Source organism: Plecotus auritus (genome assembly GCF_963455305.1).
Source record: "Plecotus auritus genome assembly, chromosome: 2".
Taxonomy (NCBI): Eukaryota; Metazoa; Chordata; class Mammalia; order Chiroptera; family Vespertilionidae; genus Plecotus; species Plecotus auritus.
This window is the reverse complement of record NC_137771.1, coordinates 221,052,894-221,079,115: the sequence shown is the minus strand read 5'-3', so window position 1 is coordinate 221,079,115 and position 26,222 is coordinate 221,052,894. Positions and strand designations below refer to the sequence as shown.

Below are 26,222 nucleotides of genomic sequence, written 5' to 3'. Positions count from 1 at the left end.
GAGCACACGCACCTTCATCGGTCTGTAGCTGCGCTTCCTTCCAAGCTCTGAACACAAGTCATCTCGGCTGCACTCACAGTCTAGACCAGGGGTGGGAAAACTTTTTGACTCGAGGGCCACAATGGGTTCTTAAACTGGACCGGAGGGCCGGAACAAAAGCATGGATGGAGTGTTTGTGTGAACTAATATAAAGTAAAGGAGTGGAGGGGAGAGCAAGAGAACTGGATAGAACAGCCGGATCCGGCCCGCGGGCCGTAGTTTGCCCACGGCTGGTCTAGACTGTGAGCTTCCTGGGAGCAGATTTCTCAGGCAGCTCTGCCATGGTGCCATCCTTCCCTCTGCAGCGTTCCTCCATCTCCTGCCACTGCTGCTTCCCCCAGTCCACAGACGTGTGTCTCCTTGCCCGTCCAAGGGCTTGTGTCCATTTGTACCTGCAAGTGCAGGCATCTTTTATGTCTAGTTGAAGAGTTGCATAAACTTCCAGTGCAGTCCTCTTCCGATGGGTACAAGTCTGTCCTGTCCCCAAATAGCCATGATTGGGTGTTTGACAGGGAAACAAACAGCTGATCGAGGCCCATCAGGGTTACTGCTCAGCCTTGTTAGCTCCCAGAAAAACGTGAAATCTTCTTTGAACATTTTATAACAACAACAGAACACTTTAAATCGAGTTATACTCTAATTAATTACTTTATATATCTGTTCTGATTTCAGTAAATTAACACTTAGTAAGTGGAGCACAGGTAGCTGGATGGTGGGCTATGGTTCAGCAACAGACCACACGGGGAATTGAAATAGAGAAATTTGTTACTTACAGGTCCTGGAGGAGGTACCCTACACGCCTGGAGGGGCCACACCGGGAGGTCAGGGCAGAGTGCACACAGGGAGCAGGACCTGGGGCTCATTCATGCCTTTATTAGGGTCTGTGGGTGGAGTGCTTTGAGGTTCTTGGACTAAGACTGGATTCGTCAATTCCAACCGGGGTTTGGGTAAGCCCACTAAGGGGCTCCTAGGGGAAGGCGCTGGGAGGCAGGGAGACTGTTGATCTCAGGTACTGGAGAAACTGTATCAGGATATACATTTGCTTGTGACTCTCAGGGCTGTTATCTAGGGCAGCAGTCACCAACCGGTGGTCTGCGGACCGCTGGTGGTTTGTGAGGTCCGAAAGGTTGGTGACCGCTGATCTAGGGTGTGGCTTGCATGAGAAGCCAGTGTTAGTTTAGGGCCCCGCTGGGCCAACACGGAGTAGCTGAGCTACATTCAATGGTGTCCTGAAAGAAAGGAGCTCACCTTCCTCAGTGCAGCCTGCAGCGTGCAGTAGGTGGGCGTTATCCCTTGGCAGGCTTTGGGTCTTTGTCCTGGGTGGCAAGCAAATGTTGGGTGAGTGTGAATAGGTATGAATATCAGATAAACATGTCACAGAGAAGGAACATTACGGAGAAAGCTGGTTATGGACTTGATATTGGGTAATCCTAAGGAATTCATGTTAAATTTGCTAGTTGTTATAATGGCATTATGTAAGTGTGGCAAGCATCAACCCCACCAAGTAACACAGTGCAAGACGGGCACGGAATGGCGTGGTGACAGGACATAAGCTGATTTTCCAGGGGGAAAAAGGCTAAAACTACAAAGAAGATTGTGCTGAGGCTTGAATGTGCTGTGCCCAACTGCAGATCTAAGAGAATGCTGGCTGTTAAGAGGTGCGAGCATTTTGAACTGGGAAGAGATAAGAGAAAGGGTCAAGTGATCCAGTTCTAAGCTTCATATTTTTTTTATTATATGACAATAAAATCTTGATATGTTCACTTAAAACAAAACAAAACACCAGTGTAGGTAAATAGATGAGGAAGCAAATGAACGCCATGTTGATAATCTGGAATGTGGGTGATGGGCACACAGAGTCACTGCACTGTGCTATTGTGCGTGCTCGAGCGCAGTCAGCATGCGGTGAAGCAAGGCCTCCCAAGAGCATCGAGTCGTTCAGGGCAAGCGCAGCTGCTCTGCTGGCAGATGGCACAGCGCTGGGCAGGCGTCTCCTCCGAGTCTGGGGGCAGCACCTTGTCTGCCTCACAGTGTTTCTTCAGATTTGTCTTCAGTGTTACACATCTCCTCTGTCCTTTTCTCCCCCTCTCGCCCAGACCTTATATACCGTGAAAGCTGAGATTCTGCCCCCCGCGGGGACGGAGCTCTGTAGGACAGGCTCGCTCTGCGCCCTGGAGGTGTCCATCACGCGCCTCTCGGACCTCCTGGAAGTGGACAGGGATGAAGCACTGACAGAATCCGACGAGTACTTTTCGACCAAGCTGATGTACGAAGGTAGGTTTAGAGGCTTCTTCCTTCCTAACTGTTGTGCTGATCCAGTGTGCCAAGTGATTGTGCCCTCTCTCGCACAGAGTGCAGTGTTCCTTGTCCAAAGAGAACGTTCTGGAATTGAATGTTTTTATATAGTGGTCCTAAGCTCGCAGGAAGTTGAACTTGGTTATTATGGAGTCTTCTCTAACAGGTGTTATCAAGCAGTTGTTGGGCTCAGAGCTGAGCACATGGTAGCACTTGGAGCTGACCTTTCCTTTCTGCTGTGATTCAGGGTCTTCACAAAGTCTGAACTCCATTGCTCAGCAGTTCAGGTGTCCTGTAGTCATGGCTCCTGCCCTTTTCCCTCCAGCTCCTTTCATCACATTTTCATACTTCCCCATCCCCACTGAGACCCTCACAGTGACCCCCTGCGCCCAGGCCGCTGCTTCATCGCTGATTGCTTGGACACCCCTTCCCAGCCCTCCTCCTCAGGTCTCAGGAGCAGGTCTCAGTTCTTGGTGTCAGGACCCTTTATTCTCTGAAAAATTATTGAGGAACCAAATATTTACTTATTTACTTAAAATAATAGAAATGTTTTCCAAAACAACAACCAAAAAAACGTGCAAGAAAAACAACATTGTTTTTGCATTTTTTCAAATCTCTAATTTCCAGCTTCTGGAGGTAACTTGAGTTTTCCTGTCTGCTGCATTCGGTCTGCAGTAATCATAACGGTCCAAGTACACGAAGAAACTCCAATCTCACACACCTATGTAGTTAGAATCGGGAGGAATATTTTAACAGCTTTTAGATAACTAGATATTCTTTGATACTACACCAAAACTTGACAAGTGGCTGTTTTTACAGGCTAGGTACTATGTGAAGTCTGAGATCACACGAATGACCCTTTTGTACTGGATTTCATGAAATCCTTTTATCTGTTTTGCATTTTGAAAGGCGTCACTTTGTAGCACCGCATGCATTGGTCATTTGGGCACCGTGGTTCCTGGGTTACACAGATCTTCCCAATGTTGGCACCTTTCATTACACCCTCACAGATTCACATTGTTTCAAGCTCACCCTGAACTCTCAGGATGGTCTGATTATAGGGACATTGTCAAGCTCACCATGGCAAGTGCAAGTTTTCCAAAATTCTAATTTTTGATGAGACTTGTATCATTGGCCACTTCTTTAAAGTGACAGGCTCATGTCACTCAATTGAAAGAAAATGTCTGCAAAACCCCAAAACTGAGTAGCCACAGCTGGCAAAGTCGAGGCGAGCTCGGCAGTCTGGCGCCCTGCGCTGTGCAGATGCCCGGGTCCTACATCACAGGAGACAGCGAGGCTGGGGAGGCAGGCGATGGACACACAGGCCTCTCTGCTGTTTGCAGCGTCTTGTGAGTCTATAACAGCCGTGGGCAAACTACGGCCCGCGGGCCGGATCCGGCCCATTCAGTGTTCTATCCAGCCCGCGGAGCCGAAAGAGCGGAGGGTTCTCTTGCTCTCCCCTCCGCTCCTTTACTTTGAATTTATATTAGTTCACACAAACACTCCATCCATGCTTTTGTTCCGGCCCTCCAGTCCAGTTTAAGAACCCATTGTGGCCCTCGAGTCAAAAAGTTTGTCCACCCCTGGACTCTATAATCATTTCACAAAGTTAGGACAGGAATGTGAAAATGGCTTTGACCTGCCCTGAGGACCACACTCTGGGAACTGCTGCTCCATTGTGTCTCTCCAGATGCTGTATGTCCTTTGCACAGCTCTGCATGTCCTTGGCACCACTCATCTTCAGAGGCTTCCCCATCTGCAGGAATCCCTCCTCTGCGACCCCTTCTTTGCTGCTCATAGAACTTGCAGTCACATGCTCCTGGGCTCCTGCTTTATTCCCTGTGACCCAGATGCTCTGACCTCTTTGCAGGGCCATCTGCTTCCTGAGTCCCCATGATGCTGTCCTACATATTTTGGAGCAGGGGTCCTCAAACTTTTTAAACAAGGGGCCAGTTCACTGTTCCTCAGACCGTTGGAGGGCCGGACTATAGTTTTTTTAAAAAAACTATGAACAAATTCCTATGCGCCCTGAGGGCCCGGGACGAGTCAGCTGCTAAGCAGGACAGGCAGCGGCACCCGGCGGGCCGGATAAATGTTTTCGGCGGTCCGCATGTGGCCCATGGGCCGTAGTTTGAGGACCCCTGCTTTGGAGTGACAGCTCAGTTAGGTGTTTGACTTGCACTGGATTATTAGTGTTAATAATAACACCTACCATGTATTAGACTCTGAGCGGCAGCTGGGATTAAGCCTCTCTGCTCTGATGCCACCCATTAGAAGATGCCACCTTGGTCCCGTCCCCATTCTTCATTTAGCAGCCAGGCAGCCATGCTCCTGAAGTATCACACAGGTTGTGCAGTGATTTCAATCAGAATTGAATCCTTGTTCGTTTATTGATGAGAAGAGTGATTTCCCTGGGCATCACCATGTGTCCTGGTTACTCCACCGTGTGTGTCTTAGTGGAACGTGCAGTCACAAGACATGGAGACAGAGACATGTGTCCCAGTTTGGGATTTTATTCTGAGTGGGAGACTGTTGATGCTTTTGTTTTGTATGAATATGCATGCCCTTTTCCGGGGTAAGACAGTGTTTCCCTCTCTGTTTCAGTGGTCGACAACAGTAGCAACTGGGCAGTGTGTGGGAAAAGTTCTGGAGTCATCTCCATGCCTGTGGTCGCTCAGGCTACGCACAGAGTCCACATGGAGGTGATGCCCCTGTTTGCGGGTTACCTGCCCCTTCCCGACGTCAGGCTCTTTAAGTACCTCCCACATCACTCTGCGCACTCCTCACAACTGGATGCTGGTAAGGACTCAGTGGTGCGGGGAGCAGGCCTGCTGGTCACAGCATGTTCTCTGGGCCAGTGGAACCTAAAACCCAAACCTGCTCAGGGTGACAAGCCTTAGGCAGCTGCTCTGGAGCTTGATCCTTTGAGGACTTGTGTGCTAGGTTTCTGTACGGGGTTGCCTGAGTTAACATGCTGTGCACTGAAGGTTGTCTTGGGAGGCTTGCTACTCCCCATGGTGGGTAAAGGGTCTGCAGCTATGTGGCCTGCATCTCACTTCCTGTGTGTTTTGCAGACAGCTGGATAGAAAACGACAGCCTGTCGGTGGACAAGCACGTGGATGACCAGCTGGACAGCAGCAGCATCAAGAGCAGGGGCAGCGTGCACTCGGCCGCCAGCAGTGAGCATAAAGGCTTGCCTATGCCCCGGCTGCAGGCGCTGCCGCCCGGTCAGGTCTTCAACTCCAGCACGGGCATGCAGATCCTGGTCATCCCCAGCAAAGATGACCATGTTCTGGAAGTCAGTGTCACATGACCACTCCTCCAGTTAACACGCCCAGACCCAGCGTGAATGCACTCCAAGGGATCCTGTTCCATTGTTCTCCATTGTCATTCTAGCTCTAACCAGATCTGGGGACTCTGCCTGGCCATGGAAGCATCATAGCGTCTCGGTGTGCAGCCGGTCAGCGGAGTCCAACATTAAGTTTGTGTTGTCAGTGGTGTAAGGTTACTTGTTACTTTCTCATCTCCCGGTCCCTGTGCTGGTGTCCCCCAGTGCTGGCCCAGAGCCCACTTCCTTATCCCTCACTCCCTGCTCATGAATGCTCTGCATAGGGGTCTTTCACCCAGACAACCTTCTGGTTCCTTTTTTTCTTCTTCTTCTGGTTCTTTATGGAGGTCTGTGTGTCCTCCAGGGAGGCACACAACAGGCCTTGCAGTCTTATCAGTAACACGTGTGTGCCTTCTGGTCACACGGCCGCCCAATTTCTGGACCAGGTGGATTTGTCAGTCTCCTAAGGAGTAACAGTCCTTTACCTCAGCTCATCTAGTTGTGCTTTTCTAGAAAAATACCCTTTTAGGGCAGGTGGGTGGGCTAATGGGTGGGGTGGGGAGGGAACAACCCCTTCTGTGCCTTGGGATGTCAAACTGGGCGGACCTGGAGCACCCATTACTGGAGCCATTTTAAAGGTACTTTAAGATAGAGCAGGGCCTAAGGAACAGTTCAGTGTTGAAGCAGTTTAGGAATAAATGTTTCTGGGACTCTTTTTCCCTCATAATGTTGATTGAATATATATGCACTTGAAATTAAAAATATATTTATTTTAATTGTCATATATGTGAGGGTTAATATGTTGTGTTTTCTCTCACTTTTAAACTTAAAGTCTTTACATCTAATTGTAACTGTAAAATCAATATTTTTCTTTTGCACCTTAAATCTTAGAAATTTAGAGGTTCCATTAAGTGAAGATTAGAGGGGTCCTCTCAGTGCATTTCTAGTCTGGTTGTAGGAGGGACGAAAGTCTTGGCATATTCTCTGCTGGTCCACTAAACTGCAGTTATATCATACCAATGGATTAATTTGCTTTCGGTTGTAAATTTAATTGTACATATGGTTGATTTATTATTTTTAAAAGTACAAATTAACTGATGTAATGTTTATGTATAAGTTGCACCAAAAATCAAGGACAGAATAAATGCGTGTTTGTTTTTATTGGTGTGAAAGTCACAGCTTGTAAATAAGTGTTGTATGTATTAAACCTTTTCCAGCTCTCCAAAGCAATGTATTTTTGTACATATGGAATAGAGAACTCTTAAGTCACTAGGAAAGTGTGATTGGAATTATAACTTGAACAAATTAATGCAAGTGAGGGTGGGGCTTCATGTGAATAACCTCAAATGTGTAAGCCTTACAGAAATAGGAGCCTCCTGCAGCTGCTACTAGCCGGGCCTTGTCACCTGCTTGAGAGAGGCTGGTGGTACAGGGGTGAAAGGTCAGATCAGTACATGTACAACAGAGCCGTCGTCATTGTTCTTCTGTAGGTTGTTTATAACTCATTCAACAAATAAAGGTGGTGTCATTTCTCCCCCATGTCTTTTTCGTTTATAGAAATTGGAGAAGTGTGTGAAGAAGATAAATATTTGTGTGTTTAATTAAACTTTCCAGAAATTTATCTTCCTTATGAGCCATTTAAAACGAATAAACTTGGTCACCTATTTAGGCAAATTAGAACTTCAGCATCTAATGATGGTTTAGGGTTTCTAAAATACATTTGTTTTATTGTAAAAATTGATGATTGCCCTACAAAGATCTACCAGGCCCTGTGAATGAAGAGATCTTTTGAGATTTGATTTGGCCAGAAAAGCTCTAATCCTTGTGGTCAGCCTTGGAGCCCAGGGGACAAATCCATGTGTAAATCTCCCCTTTCCTTCTGGAAGGGGCAGTGTCATTCAGTGGTAACCTTATTTCTCTTTGTGCCTGGGCTCTAATCCCAGGATGACATTCTGTAATTATAGAGGGGAAAAATGAAGGGGAAATGGGGAAATCCAAATGTTTATGGAGGTTTCTTACTGTCTGAAAATTTAAGGAAACCAAATTTATCTCAGGTTGTTTTTTTTTTTTACCCTAACTAAAAGCTCTTTTGCAATATAAGTTACATGAATGCCTCTGTTTTTTAAATTTTATTTTTGTTTTTTACACAAAAGAAGAATGTCACCTAAAACATTATCTTTTTTTTTTTTTTTTTTTTAACTAAAAGGCTGTACTTGGATTTTTGTGGTGTTTAAAATAAAATAAGGCTTATGGGTTTGAGACAAGCTGGTTTGGTTGATAAAGATGTAGCAGCTGTTAAATAATTATGAAGCCAGATTTAGAATATGCATCTTAAAAAAACAATATGCAGCTACTTTGCAAATATGTGTGGAAATGTAAATATTAGCAAAAGGAACAGAAAGTAAGTTATAATTTTGGTGAATTTCATGGGTTCTCCTGTGATTGGAAAAATTATAACTCTTCTGATTCTAATGTGAAAATAGATGTATTTAATCTGAAAATGACTTCTACCTACAGTTCCATTGTCAGCACAGGCTGTAGTGGGTTGGATTCCTAAATTAGTAAGTCTTAGTTGATGAGAATAGATATCCCATAAAGAGTCAGTAGAGAAAATACACACAGACTTATATTCAAATTTTCTTTAGTGTTTAAAATAAGATTGTTATAAAATGAATTTAAACACTCCAGGTGTGTATATAAAATGAAATGTTAAATATTTTTTATTAAAGAATTAGGCTGGCATAAATGTTTCACTGTTAACTGTGATTTAAAAATAAATCCTACATGATTTTAAAATTTGATTTTTTCATGAAAATGTCCCTTTCTCTAAATTTATTCATTTTATACACCAAGCTATAAAACTAGAAGGCATTGTTAATCAAATTTGCTGGAATTCTGTGACTGGAAAAGGTGACAAGTTGGTGACTTTGACACTGCAGGTATTAATTCCATTTTCAAAGTTTACTATGAAAGTCATTTTTCACATTATTCTGTAATATATTGTTAGACTAAAACCATTGTATTAAGACTGTTTAAAATGTAAGCATTTTAAATTCTGAAAAATACACATTTTAAAAAGAAACTGCTGATTTGCATTTTGTTCTTTTGCTGTGAGATGTGAAAATTGAGTGCGCAGTTACAGTTTTCTTGTTTTTTCTCCCTGAATTTTGTTTCTGACTCTAAGCGTAGATTATTCGTGTTGGGGGAGCATTAAGGATTTTTTTTTTCATAACTTATTACCCTGTAGCTCACACGAACCAAGACAATTGAGTTTCAGAGGTTTCAGTTTTTGTAGACATATTTGCCAACCTGACATTTGACAAGGTTACTGCCTCTGTGATGTTTGGTGGTATCGCTAATACAGTTTTTTCGGAAAAGTGTGGTTTTCAACTTATTCAGAGTCTCGTTCTTTTTGGTTCTCCTTTCATAATCCAAAGCTATTAAGTAAAAGCGAGGTCGGATCTTCTCACTTTCCTTAGTGCATGAAGGTTCCTCTGGCCAGCGGGGACCAGCCCAACCCGAGCCTGCAAAGATCAAATCCTCCCTGAATGCGCCGGCCTGCGCAGGCGCGCGACTCCAGGATGACAGGGGCGGGGCCCGAGGACTGAGGCGCCACCTGTGGGCGGGGTTTAAGGCTGGGACTCCGCTTCGGGCGGCGCTGCACCTCCGGGCCGCCGGGGGCGCTGTGGCGCGGGGCCGCGGTCAGGACGGAACTTGTCGCAAGCCGGCGAGCGGGGCAACGAGAGTGTGGCGGCGCACGTGCGGAGGCCGCGATGAAGTTCGCGTACCGGGTGAGCAGGAACGCTGGTCGGCTGCCGGGGGAAGCCGAAGCGGGGGTGTCGGTGCTAGAGACCTGCGGCGTGGGGGCCAGCGATCCAGGCCGGGGTGGGCTCGGCGTCCGGCAGCACTGTCTCCAGCGTAACCCGAGGGAATCGGGCCGCGAGGGCTCCAAGCGCCGCAGCGTCCTGGACCGGGAAGGAAGGCGGGCCGGGCCGGGCCGTAGGCGGCGATGTGGGGCGGGTAGGCCGGCCCGGAGATGAAATCCCGGTTACCAGAGACCCGTTGACGGGGAAGGGTGCAGGCGCAGACGTCCATGACCTGTTGCCGAGCCCACCCCACGTCACTCTGGTCCTCTTCCTCCGCGGCTCAGGACCATTGACCCAGCGCCGACCCGCTGATCCCATTTTTTTGCGACAAGTAAAGGAGGCAGGGGAAGCTGTTGCTTATATACACTGGTTGATCACATGTTGCTTTCTTCTTTACAGTTAGCTACTAGTAAACTTACCGTTGTGGTTCTGGTAAAGCTCAAGTGCAAAATACTGTGCTACATGTTAGTATGTATCAAGAGTAGCATTTAGTAAGAACCGCCCAGACGTTGAGACCCTTGTGTTACTCAACACTCCTCTGTGACCCAAATCCCGAGGGGCTTCGCTGACCTTCTCCCTCCCATATCCGGACGACATGCAGGGGCCACTTCATTCCTGGCATTACCTCCCTGGTTGGGACACCCACACCTTCTGTGTGGACTATCACAGAAGCCTAAGTGGCTTCCCTGTTTCCCCTCTTGCCTCCATGGTCATTGTCAAAAAGAAGGAATTGGATCACAGCATGCCTCTGCTTAAAACCTTGGTTGACCAGGCCTCCGTGAGCTCCCTGAGGTTCTCGGCCCTGCTGGCCTATAGCTCCCAATGCTGCCAGGTGGCCCCTCCAGGAGTTCCTACCTGAAATGCCTCTGCCTCTCCCACTACTGGGGTTTGCTGTCTGCGCCTCGCTCCATGTGCTCTGATGATGTCTCCTTGGCCCTGCCTGCTGCACATAGGCCGTGAGGGCACTGAGGGCGGAGGCCCTGCGCACAGAGACAACTCTAGGGAACACTCACATGTGATTGAATACATGAATGAATTAACAAATAAGATGTTGGCAGGCTCCTCCTGTGTTCAGGAAGCCTTGAACCCAGAGTGCACTTGGGGTGGGTGCCATTCCATTGTTGCAGCTTTTCTCCTCCTGAAACGTGGGCCCTGTTCTCTCCTTCTGGCAAATACCGCCCGTCTATGGAGGCTGCCCCAGTGCTCATGGTACCCTCAGCCACCGCAGTGGGAGCTCGGGGCCCCTACGGGGTTGGGCTCACTGCTTCCTCTCTCTTGCTCAGAGCTGGCTGCATAGGTGCCCAGTAAGTGTCCCAGGAGATGACTGGAGGGACTGGGGTGACCAGGGACCTTGTGCAGGCTCTGCACCATCTTCTTGATCAGTTTTGTCACTTAACCCTTTTCTGGAGTTGAGATTCTGTGTTTTCTTTGTATGAAGACAACTTTGTTTTCTTTCCAGTTTTCAAATTTGCTGGGGACCGTCTATCGGCGTGGAAACTTAAATTTTACATGTGATGGAAATTCAGTGATCAGTCCTGTGGGAAATAGAGTCACTGTATTTGACCTTAAAAAGTAAGTTCGTAAGCCCCGGACAGTGTTGCTCAGTGGTTGGAGTATTGGCTCATGCACCGAAGGGTCTTGGGTTCGGATCCTGGTCAAGAGCATGTACCTGGGTTGCAGGTTTGATCCCCGACCCCTGTTGGTCGGACCCATGTAGGAGGCTGATCACAACTGATCAGTGTCTCTGTCTCTGTCTCTCTCTTCCCCCTTTCTCCCTTCCAATCTCTAAATACCAATGGAAAACATATCCTCTGGTGAGGATTAAAAAACAAAGTATTAAGTTCATAACACCAAAATCATGTTAACAGCAGCAGTCATTATAGTTCTGCATGTAAAAATCAGCGGTGCTTTCCTTAACTTCCTCATAATAGTACACGTGTTAATTAAGGCAGCCCGAGGCGGAGACCACAGGATTACATAGAGGGGATGGGTCAGCAGGGGAACTGGCCGTAGGAGTCCCAGTTTCTTCATTCTAGTTCCTCAGCTACACCCCATGAATCTAGGTCGTTACCTTCAAGGTACAAATCATGTGCCTCTGGGCTACGTTGTGTGGGAAAAGGTACGAGGGCATGGAAGCCGCGCTGGACTTTTGCCCAGTCAGCGCCGTGCTTCTGTGTTTCTTTCTTAAGGGAAGGACCCTGCACGGCTGGGCTGTCACCCCTTCCCAGACGTGTGCGGCCTGAGCACGATCCTCTTGTTGCAGAGGCTGCCTGGGTTTCTGCCCTGTTCTGAAGGCCTCAGTGTCCCTGTCTGTAGGATAGGACAACAGTACAAGCGTTCTCCTTTGCCGTAGCGCCCAAGAGCAATGCCTGCGCAGGGTGTGCCCAGGGCTGGCTGCTGGCATGGTCACTGCTGTCACTGTTTTGTTTAAATGACATCTGACGGGGGCTCTCTGGAGTAACTATCGAACATTCACTGAAGAAAAATTAGGAAATAAAGAACAAAATTAGAATCTAACTCTGGTTATTTGTTTTTGACATTACTTGTTTTTCCATTTTTGTGCAATTTCTATAAAAACAGTTTTACATGGATGTGCTGTCTTTGGTTAATCTCTCCTGTTAAATCTCTCTTGTTTCCAGTTTTCTGACTTCATACATGTGTACGGTTTGGAGGTGCAGTCCTAGAAGCAAAATTGACATATCCAAAGCCCATATTTTAGGTTTTTAATATGCTGTGCCAAATTTTCTCCAGGGATTTGTCTTCCTTTCCCTTTAGTGAGGAGCAAGGGTTTTCGATGAGCTCTGGCCGCGGGGACAGAAGGGTGTATTGTGGGGGCAGGTGACCTGGTGGTCCTGTCCTCCGGGTCTGACAGCATGAGGCCAACTTCACGGCTCTGATTTTTGTCTCCCAGCAACAAGTCCAACACTCTGCCCCTGACCACTCGGTACAATGTCAAGTGTGTGGGGCTGTCCCCAGATGGCCGACTCGCCATCATCGTTGATGAAGGTAACCACCACTGACCAAGAGATAAGAGACAGTGGTGCAGGGTGGTGACGGGTGGCACAGGTTGGGGGAGGGGGTAGGTGTGGGCATCCGGGTGACACAAAGCCAACTCCAGGTCCTGTTGGGGGTATAGGCCCGCACATTGGGACCTGGGTGTGTGGGGAGTGTGGGAGTGGTGGGCGTAGTCCTTGGCCTCGAAGTGGGGCTGGGCTTCATGTGCTGGAAGCCCACAGAACGCTCTGCAGTTCAGCTGTAGGTCAGGTATCACACGGTGGCCACTCCCTTCCTTCCTGCAGGGGGCAACGCGCTGCTGGTCAGCCTGGTCTGCAAGTCCGTGCTCCACCGCTTCCACTTCAAGGGCTCTGTGCACAGTGTCTCCTTCTCCCCTGATGGCAGGTAAGGGCCTCCCTGCTCAGGACCGGCGCTGTCGAGGGCTGGAGCTGGCTGGTGCAGACCTGGGGGGCTTTTTCCACTCAGGACGTCCCCGTGGGAGCCTGTGCTGGTGTCTTGTGTTGGCAGCCCAGACAATTCTGGAACCGTGTGATCCCGCCGGTCCAGGCTCCTGCGGGGCTGCCCATGTGGCCCCTCTGCTCCGCCTGCTCCGGGCTGGTGGGCACATGGCCTCCAGACCATGGGGCTGTGAAGGAGCCACCAGCTTCGAAGTCGCAGTGAGGAGGCTGTGTGGGGACAGGTTCAGGGCCCAAGGGAAAGGGGGCTTGTTCCCAGGCTGCTCAGACCTGGGCTGACCTGGATGTGCCGTGGAAGGGGCTGCCTTGGGTTCAGCTGTGCGTCTCATGTCCACATGAGAAACCGCCTAACCAGCATCCGAGGTCCTGCCTGTCAGGCAGGGCCAGTGTCTTCCTTTCGGTTCCTCCCAGAGCTTTGGCACCTGGGTTGGTGGGAGGGAGCGCCTGAGGGCAATCTGCTCAGGGCAGCGGCGTGGCAGCTTCCCTGACTGTCCGCCAGTCCTCTTTCAGCCTGGTCCCCACAGGAGAAGGGGGCCTTGGGCCAGTGAGGCAGGCCCCCAGGTTTGCCTCGCTGGAGACTAACCTCAGAGCAGGTGGTCTGTGCTCCCAGGGCCCCGAGCTGGCCTCAGGTCTGGCTGGTGTTGAATGTTGATAACTACCGGGACTACCATTTCTGCCGCAGGAAGTTCGTCATCACGAAAGGCAACATTGCTCAGATGTACCACGCCCCTGGGAGGAAGAGAGAGTTCAACGCCTTTGTCCTGGACAAAACCTACTTTGGGCCCTACGATGAGACCACACACATTGACTGGACAGATGATTCCCGGTGAGGCCTGGGTGGGGTGGCCGGAGAGGCGGGGGGCCGGGGGTGGGGGCGGAAAGGATGCCTGTAACCAGCCTCTTATTAGAGAAAGTGCCAGGTGACTATTGTCATGGCCCGGGATTCATTCTGAAACGGCCTCTCCTGAGCCTGTGTGGGTGCCTGGTTGGAGTTAGATCCACACAGCTTGGCACTGGTCACTGAAACCGGAGAGCAGGATCCACCCTGGCGAGGGAAGCTGTAACCCAGTGCATTGGCCAGGTTCATGCCAGCACAGGTCTCAGGAGCCGTGGTCGGTGGGCGAGTTGGCAAGCCATTCCCCGCCTGGGTGCCCGGGGTGGCTGTGCCCATCCTTTCATGGCCGCCATCCCTAACCATCCCGGAAGGCACCTGAGAGTGGCTGGCTTTTCCTCAGCTGCCCGTCATTCTGCGTTCAGGGAGAGATGAAGTCTGGCGGTGGCTGCTGCTTTGTACGTCGGACCAGTTGGCCTTACAGATCCCTAGCCTCAGTGGAGGGCGGGGGAGTGGGGACACAGCCCCCAGGCAGCATGTCGGTGGGAGACAGTCTCACGTTCCTGGGGGAACAGGTCTGTGGGAGAAGGGTGGGGTGCCCCGAGACCAGGCCTCCTCTTAAGAGGCACCTGGGTCTGGCTCTGTCATTGCCATAAGCAGAGTTTGCCCCAGTTGGGATCTTGGGGGGAGGGGGTGGTTTCAGGGAGGCTTAGGCAGGCTCCCCCAAGCAACACCCAAAGGGCTCTGTGATCGGCTCTTGGGACTTCTCTGGCTGACCCTGTGAGGGCCTACTTTTCGAGGAAGAACAGTGACACATGTCTACCAAGGCTCCAGGAGACACACAGGATGTAGCCAACACCCTGACCTGTCCCTGCTAGTCACCCTGGGGTGTCTCCGCTGTGCTTGGGGCAGTGCTCAGCTGGGAGCCCTGGGGATGAGCTGTTTCCTCTTCCCAGGTGCTTTGCGGTCGGGAGCAAAGACATGTCCACGTGGGTGTTTGGGGCCGAGCGCTGGGACAACCTCATCTACTACGCATTGGGCGGACACAAGGATGCCATCGTGGCCTGCTTCTTTGAATCCAACAGCCTAGACGTATGTCCCTGCACCCAGACCCCCGAGCCCCACAGAGTCTCGGGTCATGTCCCTGTAGATGTAGGTGCCCCCTCCCCTGCGGTCCTCCCGGGTCAGCTGGGGAGTCATGGGTGGCTGTTGGCTGCCTGTTGGGAGTCATCTCTCTGGCGCACGGGGGAGGCTTTGTGGAACAGGTAGACAGGGTTCTTGTCAAGCTGCCTGTGGATGGTGTGGGCCTGGGGTCAGGTGACCAGTGCCCACCTGTGTGCTCCCACTTGCAGCTCTACACGCTCAGCCAGGATGGAGCCCTGTGTGTGTGGCAGTGTGACACCCCTCCTGAGGGCCTGAGGCTGAAAGCCCCCACGGGCTGGAAGGCAGACCTGCTGCAGAGGGAAGAGGAGGAGGAGGAGGAGGAGCGGGAGACCACCATCCGAGGGAAAGCCGCGCCGGCCTCGGAGGAGCAGCAGGGCAAAGTGAAGTACTCTCGGCTGGCCAAGTAGGTCTCCCGTCCACAGAGGGCGGGGCGCCGCGTATCCTCTCGGGCCGGAATGGGACACGCTCCTATGGGCTCTTGCCTCAAAAGGGACCCCGGCAGGGGGGTGTCACGGGGTGAAGACCCAGAGGCACAGAACAGACCGCTCCTCGTAGGCCCATCATGGGGAATCCTGGCTCAGGCACCAGCTGAGAGGCTCCTTGGGTTCCAGGCGCAGGGAGACTCAGGAAGTGGAGAGCTGAGGGCGGGAGGGAATAGGGGACTCGAGGCAGGACAGCGAGGGCTGGCTTCCCGAGCCCCACATGGAGCGGGCGCTCTGGTCCTCCCAACTTTGCTGTCCCCTGTACTTAGGTACTTTTTCAACAAAGAAGGAGATTTTAACAATCTGACAGCTGCAGCGTATCACAAGAAGATCCATCTCTTGGTCACTGGTTTTGCTTCTGGAATCTTCCATCTTCATGAGCTCCCGGAGTTCAACCTCATCCACTCCCTGAGGTGGGTGCCTCTGCTTTCTGGTGGGTGTGGTTTATGCTCTTGGAAGTCTGAGGGGCCAGTGGCGGGGGAACGGGTGAGGCCATGCTGTGCCTGCCCTGGTCTCGGGCCCTGCACTGGCCAGCAGGCCTGGTGGCCGCATGGGCAGCTTCCCAGGACACCTGGCTTTATCTCTGTCCTGGCCAGGTGCTCGGAGGAGTGGAGGGGATGCAGCTGTTCCCTTCCCTGGGCTTTGGTTCCACGTGTGGGTCTCAGCATTTTCCCCCTTCTGTTCTGATCTTCGGAACATAGAGAAAGTTAAAATGCCTATTTCACAGAATTATGCACCTTCGAGGGCTTGAAGGCAGGGCAGCGCTCTGGGGCTGCCAGGGCTTTTGCATTGAGTTGTTGGCTCTGAGAGAGTGGGTAGGAAGTGTGTAGGTCGGAGGGGCTGGCTCTGGTCTCCGATGGCAAGCTGGCCACCCGAGGGTGGGGACAGGTGGCGCTTGTGCTCACGGAGTCCTGCTTTCTGTTCAGCATCTCAGATCAGAGGATCGAGTCTGTCACCATCAATAGCTCCGGGGACTGGATCGCCTTGGGCTGCTCAGGTTCGTCTTCCTGCCCGATTGGGTGAGAACAAGGAGCTTCTGCTCTGGGACACCTGCCAGTAGTCCCACCTCGGTCCCCGGACCCTCCTCCGGGCACTGGGAGATGCCTTCCGGGGCCCGCTGTGAGCAGAGGGGGCCAGCGGTGGCTCTGGTGAAGGAGCAGTCAGTGAAACTCCCAGAACAATGGCTTCTCTGGCGGGCTACAGTATGGGGCCACTCTGCACACTGGTGACTCAGGAGGTTGGTGTGTCTGTGCTGGGTCCCCTCACGCAGGTGGAGGGTGATGGCGGCACCTGCCTCAGAGTGGGATAGGCACTCAGGGTGCCAGCATGAGTCAGGGCCAGATAGACACCCATGCCCCCCCCTCCCCAAATCTCACAAGCAGTTGGTGCCTTCGTCTGCCCACGGGGCAGGGTATTGTGATCAGGTCCTCAGCCCCACCCTGTGTGCCCCTCAGGCCTGGGCCAGTTGCTGGTGTGGGAGTGGCAGAGCGAGTCCTACGTGCTCAAGCAGCAGGGCCACTTCAACAGCATGGTGTCCCTGGCATACTCGCCTGACGGGCAGTACATCGTGACCGGCGGGGATGACGGCAAGGTGGGGCTGTGTTACCGTGGAATTGGGCTGGTCAGCGGGGAGGGAGCATGGCCCGGGTGGGAGGAGCTGTGAGGTCCTGCCCCTGTCCTTCCAGCTGGGGCATATTGGGTCACCGAGGCACTGGGGCTAGGCCCAGCTGCGGGGTTCAGCCCAGGGCTTGCAGGCCCACTTGCTTCATCTGGGCTCATGGAAAGGCATTTACAAACTTACCTGGATCTGAGTGGAGTGGGTTCAGGTGTCTTTCCCTGACTTGAGCTTGCACTCCCACACTTGTAGCTACTTGGCTGATGGGTCTTTGGTGCTACCAACCACCATCTGACTTGCTGCACTTCCCAGGGTGACACAGGGCCCCCAACAATCCCCCAGCCCTCCCTCATGGGAGGAGGTGAGAGGCAGGCGGTGTCCACACGGGATTTGTGCGTGCATGTGTGTGTGAGTGAGCCCAAACCGGGGCCCACCGGCTCCTCACTCCCCACACAGGTCAAGGTGTGGAACACCCTCAGTGGCTTCTGCTTCATCACTTTTACGGAGCACTCAAGCGGCGTCACCGGCGTGACCTTCACCGCCACTGGCTACGTCATTGTGACCTCTTCCATGGACGGGACTGTGCGGGCCTTTGACCTTCACAGGTGACTTTTCTGCTCAGTCTCTGGCTCAAAGCAAGCTGTTCCTCTGTTGTGCTGTGAGAGTGAGGCTGAGGGTTCTGGGATTGTCGGGCAGCATGTGGTGTGGACTGAGGCTTGGGATGGAGCCACAGCATTCAGGCCCCGGAACACGGGGCCTCAGCGGGCGATGTCAGCTGGGGCTTCTCTTCGAGGCAGGTACCGGAATTTCCGCACCTTTACATCCCCGAGGCCCACCCAGTTCTCCTGTGTGGCGGTGGACTCGAGCGGGGAGATCGTTTGTGCCGGGGCCCAGGACTCCTTCGAGATCTTCATCTGGTCCATGCAGACAGGCAGGCTGTTGGAGGTGAGGGCCGCTCGTCCCAGGAGCTGCACTCTAGAAGGGTCGGGTGATGGGGAACAGATGCAGGAGGGGTAGAGGTCACTGTTGACTCCAGTTTTCCGGGCTCGCCTCCCCGCTTTCCTCATCCCACAGCCTTGAGCGCTCAGAGAAGGGTCGTGTCTCAGCAGCCACAGCATCTGTGCTCCCTGTCCAGCATGGATCCATCCGCCAAGCTCATCTCTCAAACCTCCTTTATGAACTGTTGTAGGTCTTGTCCGGCCACGAGGGGCCCATCAGCAGTCTGTGTTTTAACCCGATGAAGTCGATCCTGGCCAGCGCCTCCTGGGATAAGACAGTGCGTCTGTGGGACATGGTGGACAGCTGGAGGACCACAGAGACGCTGGCTCTGACCTCCGATGGTAAGCTACACCGTGGGGTGAGTGGGCGGAAGTCGTGGCCCAGGGTGGGAAGGCCTGGTCTAGTGCTGGCCCTGCCCGTCCCAGCTGTGCGTTTGGATGTAAGCCCAGGACTCCCAAGGGCCCCACAGCTTTCGGGGTTGGCAGCCCAGTCGTGTCACTTTGCATCAGGCTCCCCCCTAAGAGAGTGAGCTGGGGCCTGGCTGCAGATTCCTGCCACTCTGCACTGGCCGGTAGGTTAACCCTTGTCCACAGAAAGCAGTAGGTGCAGGGGGTCCCACGGCAGGCTGGGTGGACCCTGCCACCCGGAGCCCCACCACCTGTGCTTGTGCATGAAGTTGCCCCAGTGTACAGCCAGTGGAGGGTGGACGTCTCATCTGTGGCTGCTTTCCCTGCGGCAGCAGAGTTGATTGGTCACAGCAGAGACTGGACTGCTTGCTGTCTGGCCTGCATAGAACACATCTGCCAACTCCGGGTCCCTGGGGCCTTCTGTGCTTCCTGCCCCCCACCAGTCTCTGGTTCAGTCTCTTACTAGCCGGCCTCCTCTCTGGGGCCTCCACACTGACCCCCATCTCCAGTTAGTCTGATTCCAGTCTGTCCTGCAATCCCATCAGAACCACCTTTGCCGTGATCTCTGTGTGACTCCCCTGTGCCTCCCACCAGGCTGGCCCTGCTTAGTCCTCCCTGGACCCAACTGTGGCTACGAATGGACCCCCTTGCCCCACTGCACTGGGGCCCTGTCTGCACGTGTATCTGATGTGGTTGTGAGCTGTTGGTGTTGAGGCCTGGTCCTTCCTCCTGGGGTGGAGCATCTCAGGGAGAGCTTATGTGTCCCATCTCCACCCCGGCCAGGCCCATCCCTCAGGGAGCTGGTAACGAGGACAGCGAGGGTGTGGCCCGTCTGCTGGAGCCTGGGTCTTCCTCAGGCTCTGATTCTCCATCTCTTTTCAGCTCTGGCTGTGACCTATCGACCCGATGGTGCAGAGCTGGCTGTGGCCACGCTGAACTCGCAGATCACCTTCTGGGACCCTGAGAACGCCGTGCAGACGGGCTCCATCGAGGGCAGGCACGACCTCAAGACGGGCAGGAAGGAACTGGACAAGATCACCGCCAAGCACTCGGCCAAGGGGAAGTGAGTGCCTTGCTGGGAGCAGGGCGTCTTTCACCCGGGGCGTGCGCCCTGGAATCCAGGAGCCTGCTCAGCAGAGGGGACTCTTCCCCCTCATCCCCCAGAGGGGGCACTGAGCCTGTGTTGGGGTTCTGTGTGGGTTAGTAGTAGGCCGTGTGAGCAGCGCTGCCCTGAGCACTCAGGACTGGTTTGTGTGGATACCTGTTGGGCTCTTTTAGGTCTGTTCCTAGTAAGGAGTTGCTGGATGACTTGGGGTGACACTCACTTTTGGGGAATTGCCAGATGGTTTTCCAAAGACTCTGCACTATTTCCCTTGCCCACCCCCCCTCCCCCCCAGCAGTGTGGGAGGGTTCCGACCTCCCCACATCCTCACCAACACGTTACAGTTTACCATTTTACATGGCAGCCATTCTGGTGGTGAGGTCCTACAGTTTGAGGACGTGTTCACCACGGAGCACAGCACACTCACTTCTCTGCACCAGATGGCAAAACTCGTGGTTTTGATTTGCATTTCTCTGAGCACTGATATTGTTGAGCATCATTTCATGGGTGGGTTGGGTTGGCCATTTGATCGTCAGCTTTGGATAAATGTGTCTCCAGAGCATTTGCCCATTTTAATTGGCGTCAATGAGAACCGAGTCTTTCTCATTTGAGTTGTAAGAATGTGTATCTTCAAGATACAACGAGAGACTTATCAGATAGTACTATTTGCAAATATTTTTCCCATTCTGTGGTTGTCTTCGCTTTCTTGATGGTGTCCTTTGAAGTACAGAAGTTTTTAATTTTGAAGACATCTATTTCCTTCTGACTTCCCAAGGACACGCCCTGATTTGAACCACGTGGTCCTTTTGTGTTGAGACTGTGCCTCCCAGGAGGCTGCAGTCCATGCCCAACACTGAGGGGAACGGGACTGGAGTTGTGGACTGCAGGGTTAGTGTGCTGTGCGTGCAGAGTTAGGGTCCTGTGCGTGCAGGGTTAGGGTCCTGTGCGTGCAGGGTTAGGGTCCTGTGCGTGCAGGGTTAGGGTCCTGTGCGTGCAGGGTTAGGGTCCTGTGCGTGCAGGGTTAGGGTCCTGTGGGTGTCTAGGCTGTGAGCCATGGAGGCTGCTGGGGAACATGGGAGGACCACACGTCACAGGTCCCTGGGTGGTGACTAAGTCCGAGTCCTCTGCGCTGCAGGGCCTTCACCACTCTGTGCTACTCTGCGGACGGCCAGAGTGTCCTGGCAGGAGGGATGTCCAAGTTCGTGTGCATCTACCACGTCAAGGAGCAGATTCTCAGGAAGAAGTTTGAGATCTCTTGCAACCTGTCGCTGGACGCCATGGAGGTGAGCGAGCAGCAGGGGGCCATAGCACACCTCTGTGGGCTTCCCAGGACCCAGCGTGGGGCGGGGCTGGGCTGTGGTGTGAGGGCAGGTGGCCAGGATGGGCCTGGCAGCCTGAGGAAGCAGACCCTCCCTTCCCCCCCCCGTGCTCGTCCCCCTCACAGAGGCCCTTGGGGGTCCTCTGAAGGTTGAGTTAGAGAATCCAACCCCCTTGTGGCAGCAGGGACTCCTATCCAGCAGCACTAGGCTCTGAGGAGGTTCTGCCGTGAAACTGGCTGGTTGCTGTCTCTTCTCAGGGTCCTTGTGTCCTGTGCACGTTCTAGCCGGCTGGGGTTTCCTTAAGTGTTATACACACAAGCAAAAGAGGGGAGATATGCTCCCCTCCCCACCTCTTATGGAGATACCTGGGGGTTTACTCTTCTAGGAGTTTTTGAACCGAAGGAAAATGACAGAGTTTGGCAACCTGGCGCTAATTGATCAAGATGCCGGGGAGGAGAACGGAGTCGCGATTCCGTTGCCAGGCGTAAGGAAAGGTGAGCAGAGGGTCCTTCTTGTCCCCGTGGACTCTGCCACAGCAGGCCGCCCTGCTCACCTGCTTTTCCTGGGCAGCAGCAGTTTTCTCCCTGTCATTGCTGCTGTGGTTGATGTCTGAAACTCCCTGCACACGTGTGGTGTCTGCTGGAGGCGGGGCCGCGGGATGCCTCCCTATGACTTGGCTGCACAGCTGTGTCCTCCTCACCTCTGGGCCTCGGTGTCCTCCCTGGGCCAGGCCTAGCCCTGTGCCTCGCCCCATATGGGCCACAAGGACTTCAGTGTTGGGGAGTCTAGGAGGCCCAAGGGATACATGTGCCTCACAGGAACAGGGCAGCAGACTCGGGGACCCTCAGGTCCCATCGAGAAGGGACATTTATCCGCCAGAAAGCCCACACGTGGCACGGTATTGCAGCAGCTGACCTGGGCCCGGTTCGTTCTAGCCCTGGCTTATGCCCACTCCGGCACCCGAGGCCCGCCCTGCACGTGGGGAGTGAGGGCACCTTAGCTGGCTGGGTGACGGGGAGAATCAAACGAGCCGATGCCGGTTCTAGAGCAGCTCCATGGACCACAGAGCACAGTACGCGCACTTCTCTACACCAGATGGCAACAGGCCTGCCCTGAACACGTCCTCAAGACCCTCAGCCTGAGAGAGTGGCTCCACCTGTCCAGGGGCATTTTGATTGTCACAACTTCCGGGGGCGTTGCTGTTGGCACTGAGTGTAGATAGACCAGGGGTCTGTAGACCCACACGGACCTGGCTCCAAATGTCGGTCACCCGAGGTTGAGCGCTCCCAGCAGCGTCTTTCGGGGTGGGCACACATGGAATGCAGCTTGGTGACCTCCAGGAAGGGCTCCAGGCGGCCAAGGGCTGAGCAATGAGGAGACAGACTTTTCACAGGTCACCTTTGAGTTGTGGAGTTTCCTACCATGAGAATGTGTTGCCGTTTAAAAAGCAAATTTGAAAACGGTGCCAGAAAGGATTCACGTGACAATACCCAGGAAGGACGAGCCTCCGCTCCAGACCTGCCTGGTGTAGTCGCACAGCTTGTGCACTGCTCCCAGTGCCCGGCTGGTGGACAGGTGGAGGCGGGAACCACCTGCCTCTTCCCGGAACTAGTAAGTGGTTGGCTGGCCAGTCCACATGCACACTGCTGGTTCATGCAGGTCTGAGGCGCCTGAGAAACAGCACCTGAGATGCCACCTCGGGGCTCACCTGCCACATCTGCGAATAGGGCTGGAGGGCCAGGGACAGGCCTGCCACCCTGGCCAGTGAAGTGACTCGCCTGCTAAGGGATGTGCTGCCCTGTAACTGAGTGGTTCCTTTGATTTCCAGGTGACATGAGCTCGCGTCACTTCAAACCTGAAATCAGGGTGACTTCACTCCGCTTCTCTCCCACAGGTGAGCCAAGCAGTGCATTGTTGGTGCTGGAAGGGGTGGGGGTCAGGCATGGACCCACACTGTACACAATGCCTCCGCTCCCACGGACAGTGTCGGTCTCAGTTTCTAACTAGCTCTGTCTGAGCTGCGCTGTCCCCCATGCATTAGGCATGGTCATCTTTGTCCTCTGGAGGTTGGCTATGAAAGCTGTGACCTCAGGCTGGGCTTGGGGTCGGGGAGACAGGTACCTGCGCTGAGCACCCTTCACGTGTGCCAATTGGGACCATCCTGGGAGGCCGCTTCCTCGTCTACCGTCAAGTACCTTGCTCCTCTACCCTGTCCCCCCACCTAGTGTCCAGCAGACAGCCTCTGACAGCTGTGGGGAGGGGTCAGTACCCCCAGGGCCTGGGGCCATTTGGGTGTGCAGACCAGAACATGACAGGGTGGTGGTGGGCTTGTCTTTACTAGTTGGTAGCTGACACTCTCCAGCGTGGAGTGGTGACAAGGACAGTAAGGTGCAGAGCAGCACGTGGCACAGTACCACTGTGAGCCAGGGGTGCCGACCGCAGCCGAGAGGCAGGTCTGGGCCACGTGGTTTTATAAGTTAAATGTTTACAGACCAGCCACGCCAGTTTGTTTGCCCTTTTTGTCTGGGCACTGTGGTGGAGTTGAGACATTGCTGCAGAGACCCCATGGCCTGCAAAGTTGGAAGTATCTGCTGCCCTTGCCAGGCCTGCCAGGGTAAACAAGGCGGGGAGAACCTATGTGTCTGCTGCCACGTGCACATGGTGCGGGAGGACGGCTGGCACCAGTGCCCCGGGTGCTCCTCCCTGAGGACCTGGTGGCTGGGGCAGGAGCAAGAGGAAGACATCCCAGGGTTCCTTCCTGTGCTGCTGCATCAGGGACCATGCACTGTGTTCGGTGCCTGTTCCTTAAAACAAGTGAGGGAACATGAGTAACTTGTCTAGGACAGGGGTGGGCAAACTTTTTGACTCGAGGGCCACAATGGGTTCTTAAACTGGACCGGAGGGCCGGAACAAAAGCATGGATGGAGTGTTTGTGTGAACTAATATAAATTCAAAGTAAAGGAGCGGAGGGGAGAGCAAAAGAACCGGATAGAACAGCCAGATCCGGCCCGCGGGCCGTAGTTTGCCCAAGGCTGGTCTAGGAGCCATGTGACTGCTTCATTTCGCAGGGCGCTGCTGGGCAGCCACCACCACTGAGGGGCTCCTCATCTACTCTCTGGACACCCAGATGCTCTTTGACCCCTTTGAGCTGGACACCAGCGTCACCCCTGCGCGGATCCGGGCGGCACTGCGCCAGAGGGACTTCACCAGGGCCATCCTGATGGCCGTCCGGCTCAACGAGAAGAAGCTGCTGCAGGAGACCCTGGAGTCAGTGCCCTGGGATGAGAGTGAGCGCCAGGCCCGGCTGGGGCGGGGCAGGGGGGGCGGGGCAGCTGCCAGGACCCTGCACCCACAGCTGCTGGTCGGGGCTCTCGGGGTCTGTGCACGTACAGAAAGGGCATAAGCTGTAATCGGCTTTTCTCCTGGTTTGAGTTCTTTGCAGAGTGAGCGTGGGTTTCCTTCTGTCTTACAGTTGACGTTATCAGCTCCTCCCTCCCTGAGTTGTACGTGGAGAAAGTGCTTGAGTTTTTGGCTTCATCCTTTGAAGTGTCTCGCCATCTGGAATTCTACCTCATATGGACTCAGAAATTGCTCATGGAGCATGGACAGAAGCTGAAGTCCAGGTATGATGTGCTTACCTCTCATTCGTCTGTCACTCCTGTCACAGCTGATCTTTGCAGATAAAAAGGGAAACTTGACATGCAAACATGGCGTGAATAGAGGTCTTTACGGGGGTGCACAGCATGAAGTGAGGCCTCTGCATGCGTGTGTGGTGTGACGTGAGGCCTTTAGATGCACATACACCACGAAGGGAGGCCTTTACAAGCACACTCAGTGTGACGAGCAGCCTGTGGGGCCTTTCCTAGCTGCTGAGCACTGAGGGAAGTCTCCTTTCCAGAGCAGGGAAGCTGCTGCCGGCAGTTCAGTTCCTTCAGAAGAGCATCCAGCGGCACTTGGACGATGTTTCCAAACTGTACGTTTTGCCAGCGTCGGTGGGCTGGGTGGGGTTGTATCATCGCCAGCTGGACCACACCAGGGTCTGCTCCTGGTGTCATCTCATTCAGGGACAAAGGATACCACGGCTGGGTATTGTCAGGTTCGCAGAGAGGGTGGTGGGTGCCAGGGAACCAGGGTTTTGGGTGGAATAGAAGTCACTCTTGCTTTCACTAACACGACCCCTGCACTTTCACAGCTGCGACTGGAACCGCTATAACATTCAGTATGCTCTGGCAGTTTCCAAGCAGCGGGGCATGAAACGCCCCTCGGAGCCGCTGGGAAGTGAGGAGGAAGCCGATGTGTCTGATGAGGAGGGCAGTCTGCACCTGCTCAGTGGAGGACATGGGGACGGGGATGACGGCGATAGACTGTTGGTGTAAAGCTGGCCACGTTGCAACCCCGTTCATTTCGGTTAAGACCGTGGAAGAAACAGAACCACGGCTGTCTGGTCCCAGGCAGTGAGTGGAGGGCAGTCCCGGGAGCTGTGGAACCACCACTGAGGACTCTCTCTTTGTGCAAGAACCAAGCATCAGAGCGAGCGGGCCGGTCCCTGGTCAGCACGGGCTTGGCACACAGGGCCCAGGACCTGATGGTATGAATAAAAAAGTGCTGAGCATCTGCTGTTGAAAATGCCTTTTCGAGAGGCAAAGAGGTTCATATTTATAGACTCGTGAACTGTGTATGAAAGTTATTTATATTTTTAATATGAAGTTTTAATGGTATATTTAGGGATGAAAAAGATGGGATTTTCTAAAATGTAAATATGGATTAAGTCTAAACTCTGAATTAAAATGCTTATAATGTATCATGAGTGTAACTGTCATGCAGGGGGGTCAGGGCCACCCACCCACTGGCACCTCCATGCCAGGGGAAGAGGTGAGCAGGACAGGTGGATCGCCTGCCACGCCCAGCCTTCATGGCCCCCATCCTAGGCTGCCTACCCCATAATCTTTCCGTAGGGTCTAGGCAGAGAGCAGCTGCTTGACTCTGACCCTGGAGAAGGACCACACGGGCCTCCTGAGGAGCTCAGAGACCTGCTGTGCCCGCTCTGCCCTGCAGTGTCCCTTGGGAGGCGTCCCTGAAAGTAGCTTGGACCAGGTTCACCACAGCCAGGTGCTTGGTTCCCCTCGCTGGGAGCAACAGCCTCAGGTGCAGTGCTTTCCCCAGAGTGTACGGGAATGGTGTCTGTGGGCCCCACCCTGTCGCTTATCAGGTGCGGCCCACAAGTCACTGGACAGCCTGGCTCTCCTGTGCTCCTCAAAGGGGATACCTGCCCACCTCCCTAGGCTGATGTGAGTCTACCTGGCC

General features: G+C 53.3%; 2 protein-coding genes across 4 annotated transcripts in view; both read left to right on the top strand.

Moving 5' to 3' along the window:
* Positions 1 to 8,735, top strand: part of TRAPPC10 (trafficking protein particle complex subunit 10) — an 83,243-nt gene extending 74,508 nt beyond the window's left edge. For both annotated transcript variants that reach the window (XM_080658382.1, XM_080658383.1), the window contains 3 exons: positions 2,136 to 2,313; positions 4,939 to 5,133; positions 5,409 to 8,735. In XM_080658382.1, coding sequence (XP_080514508.1) covers positions 2,136 to 2,313; positions 4,939 to 5,133; positions 5,409 to 5,647 — 612 coding nt within the window. In that variant the 3' untranslated portion in view covers positions 5,648 to 8,735. The remainder of the gene's footprint in view (positions 1 to 2,135; positions 2,314 to 4,938; positions 5,134 to 5,408) is intronic.
* A 595-nt stretch (positions 8,736 to 9,330) lies between these two features.
* PWP2 (PWP2 small subunit processome component) lies at positions 9,331 to 25,719 on the top strand. Of its 2 annotated transcripts, XM_080658380.1 has the most exons (21): positions 9,388 to 9,453; positions 10,988 to 11,100; positions 12,440 to 12,534; positions 12,828 to 12,927; positions 13,681 to 13,824; positions 14,787 to 14,922; positions 15,183 to 15,397; positions 15,746 to 15,889; positions 16,403 to 16,473; positions 16,931 to 17,067; positions 17,548 to 17,696; positions 17,889 to 18,036; positions 18,281 to 18,431; positions 19,380 to 19,560; positions 20,735 to 20,882; positions 21,304 to 21,412; positions 22,747 to 22,812; positions 23,987 to 24,205; positions 24,391 to 24,541; positions 24,817 to 24,891; positions 25,111 to 25,719. In XM_080658380.1, the coding sequence occupies exons 1-21, from the start codon at positions 9,436 to 9,438 to the stop codon at positions 25,292 to 25,294; spliced, it is 2,754 nt and encodes a 917-aa protein (XP_080514506.1). In that variant the 5' UTR covers positions 9,388 to 9,435; the 3' UTR covers positions 25,295 to 25,719. The 2 variants fall into 2 exon arrangements, with proteins under 2 accessions (XP_080514507.1, XP_080514506.1); XM_080658381.1 differs by lacking the exon at positions 10,988 to 11,100 and having other exon boundaries at positions 9,331 to 9,453.
* Positions 25,720 to 26,222: the final 503 nt, after the last annotated feature.